Here is a 12,620-nt window from a genome sequence, read left to right as displayed (position 1 = left end):
GAGATGGGCGATGCTGCCGACCACCCACTTCGACAGCAGCCAGGTGCCAGGACTGGGGGGACGAATACTTTCCCGAAAACCGTAGCCATCATCGGCGCCTCCATCTCAGGCCTCTCACTCGCCCTCGCCCTCTTGCACGCCAACCTCTTCCGCCCAGAAGATATCACTATCTATGACCTCCGCCCGAACCCATCCTCGTCCTTAACTACACCTCCGCCCTCCACGGAATCTGGCTTCGACCCCAGCACCACCGCATCCGGCGTAATCCTGACGCCCAACGGCCTTGCAGTCCTTTCCAACCTCGGCGTCCTCCCACGGATAAAATCCCGCTGCTGGACGGCAACGCACCGCACTTTCCGTTCCGACCCAGGCGACGCCCTGGTGAAGAAGGTGCGTATCAGTGGAGAGGAAGCTGGGTATGGATTCGAGAACCATCGTGTATGGAGAAGTGTGCTTGTTGAGGAGTTGTTGCGGATGGTTGAGGAGGCTGCGATTCGGGTAAGATGGGGTCGAAAGTTTGAGGGAGTTGTCCCGGAAAGCGAACGAGTCGACGGTGGGAGTAAAGCTGGCGTGTCGGGCGCTGTGCGTTTCCGCGTCACTCATAGAAATCCCACATCTCCCGAGAGGTCTCACTCACGCATTATCAGCGCAGACCTCCTCGTCGGCGCAGACGGGATCTACAGCGTCGTCCGCAAGCACCTCGACCCAACTGCCCAGCCTGTATACACCGGCACGACTGGCGTTCTTGCACATATTCGCTGGGACGACGTCGACTGGCCAATGGTCACCTCTCCGAACAGCCCAGATCCACACCCCTATGAGCGGCAATGCACCCTCCAGGGCACGTCAGGCGCGCTTTTCTGGCTGCCAGAGGATGCTGCGGGAAGTGTTGTCATGACTGGGAAGCAGACGCGCATGACTGAGCCCAAGCCTGCTGATCTGGGTAGTGTGACCAGTCAGCGCGAGGCGTGGGAGCGCCTCTCCCAGGATAAGCACTTTCTCTGTGAGTTCTATCGCGAAGGTTATGAGCAGTGGGGCGCGACTGGCAGGAAGATTATCGATGCGGTTTGCGATGAAGAGAAGGGCAGGGGAACGCTGTACTTGTGGCCGTTCATGCGGATGGAGAGGTTGCAGCGGTGGTGGGTTAGTACTCCCGCGGCAGACTTGCGCGATGGCAATCGCGATAATGCCGCAGAGCCAGCTACACCAGCGCCAGCAGGCACCATTCTAACATTGGGTGACGCCGCACACGCCCTCCCACCATCATCGGGACAAGGTGTCAACCAAACTCTCGAAGACGTTTGGGTACTCACCCGCCTCCTAGCACTGGTCAAGCAAGATCAGGCATCGGGAAAGACGATGCAGCAAGCCCTTACCTTCTGGCAGGAAGTCAGACAGGAGCGGATCGATGAAGTGTACGACTGGGCGACGAACGCGACGAATGTGAGTCGGCTGCCAAAGGATGAGCGGGAGAAGACGCTAATCGACGACGCGGTCAAGCAGCGAGAGAAAGGTGAGGGACAGAGCAAGAAGGTCGGATTGGGTGTTGACGATATGAGGTGGTTGTATGTGCCGGGTTGGGATGAGGTTATTGAGCGTTGGGCCAAGTAGTGAGAATGCAGGGTGTCCACTGCACGATCAGTCTGTATTGACATCCTCCTCGTCATGCTCGATGCTTCGACGGCGACCATCAACGACCACTGAGAACAAGTGCGCAGTATGAATGCGGAACAAGTGTACAATATGCCCGCCTAACGAAGCGCAGTCTGCGGCCGACATCTGGAGCCGAGACTTACGCCTATCCTTTGTATTCATGCCTCGATGGCGAGAGCAACGGCGACGATGGAGTCTCAGTCAGCCACTCCAGTCCATCCGATCGAAGTCGGGACACGCCCCTTCACTTCTGGGTGCAGGGCTGCGATCTACAATGAATGGCGAAGCCAACTTGGACCTTCGAGGCGAAAGCTTGAACAAATGCATGATTCTAAATCCGGCCCCTAAGCCTTCTCGGGGACTCGACTCCGATCCCAGGCCCAAATCGCGGTTCGCGGCAACATTACAAGGGTCCCAGCACCTTGTTGTGAAGATTACCGCTAGCTGACGTTTCAGACATCTTACACAGCGAAACTGGGCGACTGAATCTCGTAGTCTGGCGCTGGAGAGTCCGCTGTTCCAGGCTAAGCCTGGAGGATGGTAAATGAACGAGGACTCCATTAAAGAAGGCTGATGGGCGGAAATCGAGATGCTGCTTGCGTTGATATGGTCCCAGCGTCCTCTAGAGTTGGGAACAAATGGATGGTATGAACGTGACGGCCTCACCGTGATCGAAATATAAGACGGGCCTCGCCTTTTGCTAGTTCATCATTGAGATGAGCGTTCTCGTTTTCTGTCCACACCCGTGCTAGGCGTTGCCTACTCCTGTTGCGATCTTGAGATGAGCGTGGCTTTCTCCTGAGGGTACTGCCATGAGCTTCTGCGGGCATGTCGCTCACTTCGGCCGCCTGAAAGGATGTGCTTCCGTATTGAATACCCAGTCGTCGAGGCTGATGGTGTCCGGCGGCGAGAAGATGAGGTAGAAGTACTTCAATGTCTCTGCGAACCAGAAGCTTTCCATTGAATCTTCCTGCGCGGGCTTGCCTTCAACCAGTACACTCCTAATAGCCGCGTTGGCGAGTGTGGTCTCCGTGGCGTTTGTGATGGCTTCGAACATCCTTCACGCAACATCCTGCAGCTTTGAGTCGCCTGTGATTCGATACAGGTAGAAGACAGACTCTATCGCCTCTGGTCGCAGGATGTACTTTGGGTCACCAACGGCTGTAAAGCCTTTGGGCAAGGTAGTGTCGGTGAACTTGCTTGCATCGTACTCGCACTCCTCAAAGGAAGGACATGGATGCATCTGGGAGATCTCTGGCATAATTCCAGTCGGAAAGGCATCGTAGCTGTAGATGCAGCCATTCGTTAACTTCGTGCCGATGTCGACGTGCTCGGATATGTCAAAAAGCTTGCCACTCAGCAGAAACATTCCTCCCGCGAAGCAGCCCAGATGCTCATTTTTGGCGTTGAGTGTAGCTTTGCCCCCAGCAACGGCTGCTGAGCCTGCGACCAAGATGTCGTCCTTGTCTGGTAGCATCGGTCTGAATAGTAGACTTTTGATTGCGGTCTCCATGGCGTCTCTGTATGCTTCCTCGTAAGCAGGTTCCTGGCCGCCTAACAAGTAGTGCATCTTGGGTAGGTACTCGTAGAAAGAGTCTGCTACCGCACCAAGAGTGAAAGCAGTCTGCTCAAAGGTGCCCTTTCGAGCATTGATAAACATTGGCCACATGCCAGGCAAGTTCGTCTTCAACTGATTGCTGACGAACAACGACGTAACGCGCGCAATTGCGTCGTAGTACTTGGAGTCTCCTGAAACTTGGGCAAGACGAGTGAATTCCAGAGCGAAAGAGCCGATAGCCGCCGAACTTTGGTTGTCCTCCAGGACCAGCTTGCCATTCTTAGCCTGCTTGAAGTCGAACATGAAAGGTGGGAGATGAGTTGGCGTGTCGAAGCCAGCCCACAGTATGTCTCCCAATTCAATCGCTTTTGACAGCAACGCAGGCTCGCGGCTGAGATCGTATGCTGCCAGAAGACCGCCCAGATGCCGAATGTTGGTCTCGAACATGTTGACCGACGTGTCCTCGGTGACTGCCCAGTCAATTTTTGCTGCTTCGCCTGCAGCTTCGTAGAATTCGTCCTTCAGTCCCATGATCCATAGCGTGTCGAGCGCGTCGACCAGTGTGGCAGCCCATCCTCCGAAAGTGTCCTTGCCCGTCCCCGAGAGAGGCGCTAACTCATCACGCTTCCAGGCATACCCCCAATAGCTGGCCCAACCTTTTGTGAACGTGTCCAGTACAGCCTTCTGACGTGTCTTCCGAGTTGCTGACTCCTGTGCCGACTCTGCTGGAAAGGCAAATTGTACCGTCGGGATACCTACCGGAGTGCCCTCAGGGAGTTGCATTGTCGATGACAAGGCATGTTTATACTTGTAGTCCGACCAGTCATAGCTGCTCGGCGAGAAAACGACTTTAGTCAGGCCGAGTTGTGCATTCAATACTAGGAGGATTGATCCAACGATCCCAGCCGGAGCCAAAATCATTATGGCGATATGATCCTTTTGCTTCACCCGTAAGCTTTCCTCTTGAGACTCGAGTAGAAGCCTCGAGATGGCGATATATACTCAGCCGCCTGCGAAAACTTCTCTGAAATCCATCGGGACATGCTGTCCTGAGCATGTTCGCACAGCTCCGCTGCGCAACAACAACAAGTATCTGTCAGGTACCGTCCATGGTGCTTGCTGCTGTGGTCCGTTTCATTAGCAGCTCAGACTAAGGGGTGCTGAGAAAGGCCGTAGGTGGACCTGCTTCATGGTGCCTTACAGTGGTGTTGATGGGGAGTTTCACGGCTGCGACCACCTGGACAGTGCTAGAGCCTAGAGCCAAGCCTAAGTTCATGCTTCCGGGCAGTGCAGTCACCCATGGACGCACGTGCGTTAGGCGTTTGAGGTACCACCTGGCAGATACCAGGACTGGGAACCCACCTTTCTGTCAGTCTTTGATGACTTCTGCGTCGGAGCAACTGTCGCTCGAGCCTTCCATACTTGTTGTGCGAGCTTCTAGCTCTCATAACTTGATATTCCTGAGGCTTATCAGCTCGATCTCGATGAGCGAGTGTTCGAGCTCGATGTTGTGTGAGAGCATGAAGGACGGCAAAAGGTACAGTACCTAGTAACATGGCGACGCCTACCTAGGTATGCTTTCGGCCCCCGCCTCAACGGCCCCAGGGACGCGGGAACCGGAACCCCAGCCCCGGGCCTGCGGGCTCTGGGCATTCGATCATTGTCGAACCCTTGCTTCGATTCCATTTCCTCGTCAAGGCAGATGGAATTCCATCACCTCAACACATTCCTTTCACCTGTCAATGCGCATGACCTTCGACGTTGAAATATAGGCGCGCAGCGCATCCTTCGCTCTTCGATGTTGATCTCGAAGCTCCAATACCGGGTCATTTTCATCGCAGCCATCCTAGGCTTGATCGCGCTGGGCCTGCTATATCGATCATATCCCGACGTACCATATAGATTCGCCCACGGCTATGGGACCAGCGAGCCCAATGATGGAAGCGCAACTGAAGAGAAGCCGGCGGCACAGAAGTCGTGGCTCTATGCCGGCCCCAAAGCACAGGACAAGGCGGTGATCATGGCACGGATTCACACAGAAGATGTTTTGTGGGCGTACGAGCACCTCTCGGACTGGAAGCTTGGTATATATCACATGGACAACGAGACGGAGAACGGCCTGCATCCACCAAGGAACAAGGGAAGGGAAGCGATGGCATATCTCTCATTCATCATCGATCACTACGAAAACCTTCCAGCATACATGGTCTTTGTGCACCCGCATCTGAAGGGATGGCCTGAAGCGTGGCATACCGACAGCGACGACCATGACCAGGTCAAATCCATCCAATCACTCCGACTCGAATATCTGGATAAGCACGGATACGCGAACATGCGATGCATTCACGACCCAGGCTGCCCAGCTGAAATTCAGGTCGACCGGCAAGACGACCACCGGACAGCTGAGCATGCGATGCGCGAGGCGTGGCCGTACATGTTCGGCGGCAACTACAGCGACATCCCCAAGAAGATTGCGCAACCGTGTTGTTCGCAATTCGCCATCTCCAAAGCTCAAACTCTGGAACGTCCCAAGTCGGACTATGAGCTCTACCAGAAGTGGTTGCTTGAAACACCGCACGACGACGCGACCAGTGGGCGTGTATTCGAGTATCTCTGGCAAGTCATCTTTGGCCAGGGTGCGGTCTATTGCCCAAGTCTACGTCAATGTTGGTGCGAGCAGTTCGGACGATGCTAGACACGACGGTCATGATGGACTCACGACATCCAAACAAGCCTGCATGCAGCATTCCGGCACTGCGGTGCGACTGTGACATCCCCGATCTCGTGTAACGAATGTTGTACAACGTACAAGTCTTCCGACTCAAGGTACCACGCCTGTGATATTGCTGAGGTGTCGTCTGGCTAAAAGAATACGAGATCCCAGTCATTCTTCCCTGTGAATTGGAGGCACGGGACGGCCTTATTGGGGCGTTGCAAGCCTAGCCAGTACGACTTTTGCCTTATTCCCAGCCACAACGGGGTCGGGATGAGCCTCAGATCGCCCAGCAAATTGCAAATGCGTTGGACTAGCAGTTTGGAACGGGCTATGAAAGTAGACGAGTACAACTTTGGCATCAGACAGAGGTGTCCAGCCAATCCTAGGCCCTTTGCCCACGCTCGGGCGTAATTACAGATTGTGACAGGTACCGGCTAGTCTTAGTGCCAGGGGCCATACAGGTGATTATGTACATGGGTTGGTCAATCGACCTCCATAAGGCGGCACGAGCGGTGGACAACATGAAATGCTCCAGGCCTTGTTGCCAGGACTTCGACCGAAACACGCCGACTTCTGCAAGAAGATCTCTTCAGCTGCGGTCCTAATAACTTCCGTCGACGCTCCCTAGAACACGGTTGCTACGTCCTCGACGCGCAATACTCGCTGTTTGCAGCATCGAACACGAGTCTACCCCTCGCTTCCCACGCTCGCTACACAACGCAGACATGGCCGCATTCACATACCCAAAGCCAGCTTCGGCCGGCGATGTCCCAACTGTCTCGATCGGCGCGGCCCTGAAGTTTGAGTGGGAAGGCACCAAAGGCGATGACTACTATACCAACTCGCATTTGTTTCTTATGAAGAACGACGACAACTATACCTGTACGGAGCTGAATTTGGGGAAGGTTTATTGTCTCGACATAACAGGTGGGTTCTGAAGCAAGGTGGTGGTAATCTCACAGGCACTGACAGTCAGCAAGGTAGCTTAAATGCAGAGGATAATTCATTTTTCACCTGGAAGGTCACCACAGGAGAATATCCCGAGTATCCTGAAGATCAAGCTCCATATTTCTATGCGATCATGGCGGGTTTCAATAGCAGCGACGGCACTAGCAGCAACGGCAACGTCCTCGAGAAGTTCTATGCCGACAGATTCGACATCTACCCAGAAGATCAAATCCCAACAACAACGTTTCAAGCACCACCTGCGGCCACAGAAACAAGCAGACCCGCACTCTCGTCCACAACCGATACCCCTACAACGACATCAGCACCGGTATCTGCAACAACGACCCCCGCCTCATCATCAAGCGCAACCGCCACCCCAGCTTCCTCCTCCTCCGGTCTCAGCAGCGGCAGCAAAGCCGCCATTGGCGTCGCTGTCGGCATCGGCGTACCATTGATAATCCTCCTGGCCGTCATCGCGTTCTTCCTTCGCCGCCGGCGCAACAAGCGCAATACTCCTCCAGCATCCGTCTCTGGTCCTTCCGGCGTGGCACCTCCTTACGACGACAAGAACTCGAAGCATTACTCAAGCGGCCCGTCGGAGCTCGCGACACCCAGCCAGCCCAGTGCATGGGCCAGTCCGCAGCAGGGCGCTACAACACACCTTTCGACTGCGACGAATCCGGGAACATATAGCGATCAGAGCTGGCAGGGTCAGCAGAGCCAGCCATTTTTGCATGAGATGAGTGCAGATAATAATGCGCTTTCACCTCGGCGGTAGGGAAAAGTTGTGCTCATAGAGTGATTTTGGGGATTTCTCGAGCATGGCGTTCGGTGCAATTTGGATCAGGACACGTCTTTCGCTCCCTCCTGACGATTAGCAACTTGTAAGGGAGAAATGCATCTGGGTGTGGGCAGTACACGTTGTATATACTTGCATGCCAATTTGGCTTGCACAGGAGCTGATCGAAGTACCAGTAGATCATGAGCACCAGGAACAAAGGGAATATATTAAGATTGACGCCGTCAGCGTCATTCTTTGCTCCATGCTTTGTACTCTTCAAAGACATGTTCAGCCAACATGCCTTGTCTCTCCTCTGTATCAGACTCCGCAAGACTTTCCGTGGATCCGTTGCGAGTTGCAACACGACTCGCGATTGACACCTTCGACATCGTCGCTGCAAGTTCCGCAAATTTCGGCGAGTTGGAATCGCCGCTCTGGTGACGACGCTTCAGCATCTCTTGCCGCTGCTGCTGTTGTCGAGAGGCTGCAACCATGGTCAGCGCATAATCCCTTGCAACTCTTCCCAGGAGGATCGGCCTTGTAGAATTCAATGGAACAAGCTCACCATTTCTTTCGTCCTCTACCATGAACTTGCGTGGAAAGCCACTGAGTGGATAGTCTCGTGTCTGAATTCTGCGGGAGTTCCCCTGCCGCCGGAGGCGCAGGAGAATGTAGACCTGCTCTTCACGGTCACTGGTTTCGATCTGTAGGACGCTGCGTAATTCGAACACTTTGTGGGTCGCCATATATTCAAGCGAGTCGCGGGTTAGATCAATCTGCATTTCACGGCGGGTTACTACAAGCTCATGGTCGTTGGCACATCACATACCTTATTTTCGTCATTGGAAGAAAGCCGGTTCTTTATGACGAAGCTGGGAAGGAAGTTCCCGACAATTTGATTCTTGAGAAATTCGGCAAGGCGCTTAACGTATTGATCTTCGTGGGCGAGCTTGCAACGGATGTGGCCTGGAATGTCAGTGAAGTGGACGATCATAATGGAGGTACTTACCGGCGCAAAGGAAAGTTTGTGTTCCGTCTCTTTTGCAAATCTGCGATTTTTCCTTCTTGAAATAGAAGCAGCTTGCGACTAGCATGTTTGCCACTTCTTCGATATCTCCGGACAAGGGCCACTGTTGCAGCAGCTTGACGACATCGCCCTGCAGTGAATCGACCTTGTGTTTTGCGTCAAGCGCAGGCGGATCGCGTCCTAGATCGGGATTCAAGCGTATGTACCTGGAGCCAAAATCCGAAGCCCAGTGCTCCCCGACTGTGTCACGGTAGAACTCTTGCCAGGCCCATTCGGTGTCGAGAATATTCTCCATTTTATCGGACTAGCACATTGTTAGGAACTGCCACTCTATATCGGGGTTTGATCTGCTTGAGGTAGGCTTTGAGCTACTCACTAGTACGCTGAAGAAGTCTTTGATGCCTCTCAACGATCGAAATCGCTTCCGGCCGTGATTTGAAGCCTGGGCCTTTGCCTTGAGGTGAGCTTCACGAGAGCGTCCTTCGAGGACCTTCAGCCTGGTCTCTAGTGCTCTTGCGTTCTGGCCTGTGCCCAACGATAGGAACACATCCGGATGTCTGGATGCAACATCAGGCCAGAGAAGTCTTCGTTCACGCTTCGCTACCACGACTGGATTGTTGTGATTGAGGGCACCGTCCAGGTAGGTCTTCGTAACATTGCGTCCTACCTGACGTTCGAACGGTTTGAAGTAACTTGGAGCCGCTGATGTAGCTGCCGCAGCTTCCCATATCTTGAACGCCTCGTCCATGCTACGGGATGTTTCCAACGTGTACCCAGGATCTGACATCTGCTGACGGTTGTAGTTCGACAAGATTAATGATCGATTTCCTGTGCGTGAGGTCGAAACAACTGCTACCTTCCCGGCGTGGTTGGCCACGTTGCTGCGGCCACCGAACAAGAGGCCTTCACCGAAGGCCTTCCTGAGAACGTCGTGCAGCGGCGTTGTCTTCCACTTGCTATTGTGTTTGATCGTCACAACCTTCTCAAAGATGGTACCAGCGCCCTCTCTCTCTTGGAAAGCATCCTGACACAATGCTTCAAAAATCGTGATACAAGTACTCACAGGCCACTGCATGGCAACCAGTCCCAGAGCCACGATTCCGCCGGTGCTGCGTATGTAAGCTTGGTGTCTCAATGCAGAATGCAGTCCTTCGTACCTGGTGCCCACAACAAGGTCGAATAGTCTTTGTATAGGTATTCCTCCGGACGGGATGTTAAGATTGATGCGATTCTCGATGGCGCGTAGAATCTCTAGTTCGACTATTCCACGTACACCGCCCCTAGAAAATGAGTCAGACTCGTCCACTTAACGGTTAATCTCAACTTGCCCGTCTAGACACAGGATTCGCAGGCCGGCGAAGTCGGGCTTCTGTGCTATTGCCCAATCCATGTCTCGAAGCTCTGTATGTAAGGGACAGGATCGAACAATAATGGCCAGATCGTCCTTCTCATCGCCAAGATCGCGAATGCATGAGTCGCAGAGGACATGACCGCATTCTAGAGCGTGTTCAGGGGTGGCCATGAGACATCTGAAGCAGCTCACGCAACTGACAAAGTCTTTCGACGATGCGACGTGAGCGAAGAAGTCTGCTAGGACATCGCTGTGCAGCTTCGACATAATCTTGACATCAACGGAGGACGTTGCCTCACCGGCGCTTATTGACGGCGTTTGATGCAAGGGAAATGTCTTTCGGCGCGCGCTGCTGAACTTTTGCTCCTGTGCTTTTAGTTCTTGCTCAATTTTCTCTATCCACCCGGCCTCGAACCGGGAAGGGTCAAGTGAGGAACGATAGTTGCCTAAGACGCGTTTTCCTTTCTCGTTCTGGTGACCCTTATCGTGAGCGGATTTGACATTGCAGCAGACCTGGATCTTCTTGCTGCGAAATTCACAAGGCAGAAAGTCGTTGCAAAACATCTGCAGCGCGGTTTTGCAGAACGGAGAGTATTCCTTTGGGTAGTAATCAAGGACCGATCCTGCTGCAGTCAGTTCTGTGGCAACCCGGCTGCCTCAGCACAGCCTACCTTGTAAGTCGTTCCGTACGTAATCCAGAAGGATACAAGATGCTATGAACGCACATAGACCATTGAATAAGTTCGCAGGACTCAGGCTCAGCCGCTGACCCCGAGTATTCTGTCCCTGGGTAGTTTCGTAGATAGTACTCGCCAACGTCAAGATGTGGTCGCTGAAATCATGAGCAATCAGCTTGTTGCGGGTGTCTACCGCACGGAAGTCGAATGGGCGATCCAGGTCACTTGCGAAATGATCGAAGCCTGCGTGCAGGTATTGTTGAAGGTCATCAACGCTTGCGAGCCGTCGCTTGATTCTCTTCTCATCCAGCGCCCTCTGACAAGCGCGAAGTATCTCACCACGCAGCAACACCAGTTGCGTGTTGATGAGATTATAGGTATCGGCCTTCTTAGCCGGTACACGAATGACGCGGACGGATTTGTAGTAGCATTCAAGGAGCTCTTGTGCGCTCAGCGTGCGTTCGTCGTTCTCGGCAAGGAAGTTCTTCATCAGCTCTTTGAGACTGTCGTCTGTAGTGATACCTTTGACATCACGGAAAAAGTCTTCGGTAGCGCCTTCGATTGTCCATCTCCTCGCGTCCTCGTCCATTTCGGCAGCGTTGATGACGACTACGGCCACCGGCAGAATTGCTTGGTTGACGGACTTTTCAACACTGTGTCTGGCCCAATCGACCAGGTATTTGTACGTGATATGCAGTTGGCTATTTCAAGTTAGTATATTTCATTCTTAGAGGATAGAGCTATCCTGACTTCGGGTTCTTCTGCACAAAGACGAGGACATCCGAGAATGTGTAAAGAAATCGGGGGTATAAGTTCTCAACTGCGAATTGCCTTGTGCCCATCTTCGGATCGTTGGGCTTTGTCCACTCGATGGGGCGCACTCTGCCCTCGAGGCGTCTCCTGAATTTGTTCCCTCCTATGCTATTGCGCCTGCTTGCTTGTGGCGGTTCGGCGGCCGCGAATGGTATCTTTTCTCCGGCGTTCAAGCCCTCACAATCAGCGTAGAGGATGGGCATCGAGCTTTCAAGATACTCGGGATCGGCGTAGAGATGGACTCCCTCGGATGTAGCTGTGCCCTCGTTGGCTCTGGACCCCGGTACAGGGGCCGACATCCCCTCTAGCGAGACATCGGTGTTGTCCCGATTGCCTAGAGAAAGAAGTGCTTTCACGATGGTACTCTTTCCAGCATCTATTCCGTAAGCATCTGTCGCAGAACAGGGGGCTTCACGCACACGTGTCTCCTATGAACGAGACCAGCTTAGGATACCGATCACTCCCTAGTAATGGCCGGCTGTCTGCCATAAGCTCGTCAAAGCGGCCAAAGTCGTGAAATTGTGACTTTGCATGGGGCGTAGACTTGACGACACCAAACCAACGCGAGTCCTGATCCTGCTTATGGAGTTTTCTGACCTCTTCTTCATCGACAGGTGGTTCCATGATGGATTTGATCAACAATATGGTGGCTTTGTCTTCCTTGACGTGCGGGCGATCGAACAGCTTTGCCGTGTTGGCCTTATGTGCTGGCTGCCTGGGCCAGCAATCGTCGCAGAACGACATGCCTGAGCATGCCGTACAAAGAGAGACTCTAACATCCGTGCGGTCGCAAGCAGCACAGGCTTCACCAGCGCATGCTTCGCCCAAGGCCATGCTGGATTCCTGGATACGGAAGATGGTGGGCTTTCACTGAAAGAGAATCAAGCGATGAGGCAAGGCAAGCTGCAGGACATATAACCATTTCGCATTCATCAGGCTGCGAAGCGGGGTCGACACCGGTTTGCGATTTCTCTAGCTGTTGCTGGACCTCAGCCTGACCGACGGGGCGTCGCGGATTTTGTTTCCAGCGAGTGTGAAAGTGGAACATCGATCCACCCATCGCGATCTGCCAGGATTCCGATGGCTGTCACTGTGT

At 53.6% G+C, this 12,620-nt stretch overlaps 5 protein-coding genes across 5 annotated transcripts; 3 read left to right on the top strand and 2 right to left on the bottom strand.

Moving 5' to 3' along the window:
* Window positions 1-3: 3 nt before the first annotated feature.
* On the top strand, window positions 4-1,611 carry AB675_10426 (uncharacterized protein; the record flags this gene model as incomplete). Its single annotated transcript, XM_018139197.1, has 1 exon — window positions 4-1,611. One exon carries the CDS (start codon window positions 4-6, stop codon window positions 1,609-1,611), a length of 1,608 nt encoding a protein of 535 aa, XP_017995865.1.
* Window positions 1,612-2,488: 877 nt separating this feature from the next.
* On the bottom strand, window positions 2,489-4,132 carry AB675_10425 (Endoplasmic reticulum mannosyl-oligosaccharide 1,2-alpha-mannosidase; the record flags this gene model as incomplete). Its single annotated transcript, XM_018139196.1, has 2 exons — window positions 2,489-2,654; window positions 2,718-4,132. The coding sequence occupies 2 exons, from the start codon at window positions 4,130-4,132 to the stop codon at window positions 2,489-2,491; spliced, it is 1,581 nt and encodes a 526-aa protein (XP_017995905.1).
* An 877-nt stretch (window positions 4,133-5,009) lies between these two features.
* On the top strand, window positions 5,010-5,906 carry AB675_10424 (uncharacterized protein; the record flags this gene model as incomplete). The annotated part of the gene is made up of 1 exon (XM_018139195.1): window positions 5,010-5,906. One exon carries the CDS (start codon window positions 5,010-5,012, stop codon window positions 5,904-5,906), a length of 897 nt encoding a protein of 298 aa, XP_017995888.1.
* Window positions 5,907-6,652: 746 nt separating this feature from the next.
* AB675_10423 (uncharacterized protein) lies at window positions 6,653-7,653 on the top strand (the record flags this gene model as incomplete). Its single annotated transcript, XM_018139194.1, has 2 exons — window positions 6,653-6,854; window positions 6,908-7,653. The coding sequence occupies 2 exons, from the start codon at window positions 6,653-6,655 to the stop codon at window positions 7,651-7,653; spliced, it is 948 nt and encodes a 315-aa protein (XP_017995934.1).
* A 251-nt stretch (window positions 7,654-7,904) lies between these two features.
* On the bottom strand, window positions 7,905-12,268 carry AB675_10422 (Calcium-independent phospholipase A2-gamma; the record flags this gene model as incomplete). Its single annotated transcript, XM_018139193.1, has 9 exons — window positions 7,905-8,432; window positions 8,486-8,622; window positions 8,666-8,987; window positions 9,060-9,792; window positions 9,841-9,963; window positions 10,024-10,657; window positions 10,706-11,412; window positions 11,462-11,900; window positions 11,944-12,268. 9 exons carry the CDS (start codon window positions 12,266-12,268, stop codon window positions 7,905-7,907), a joined length of 3,948 nt encoding a protein of 1,315 aa, XP_017995917.1.
* Between the last annotated feature and the right edge of the window lie 352 nt (window positions 12,269-12,620).

This window comes from Cyphellophora attinorum, assembly GCF_001299255.1.
Source record: "Cyphellophora attinorum strain CBS 131958 chromosome Unknown Contig35, whole genome shotgun sequence".
NCBI classification, from domain to species: domain Eukaryota; kingdom Fungi; phylum Ascomycota; class Eurotiomycetes; order Chaetothyriales; family Cyphellophoraceae; genus Cyphellophora; species Cyphellophora attinorum.
This window is presented reverse-complemented; position numbering and strand designations above follow the sequence as displayed.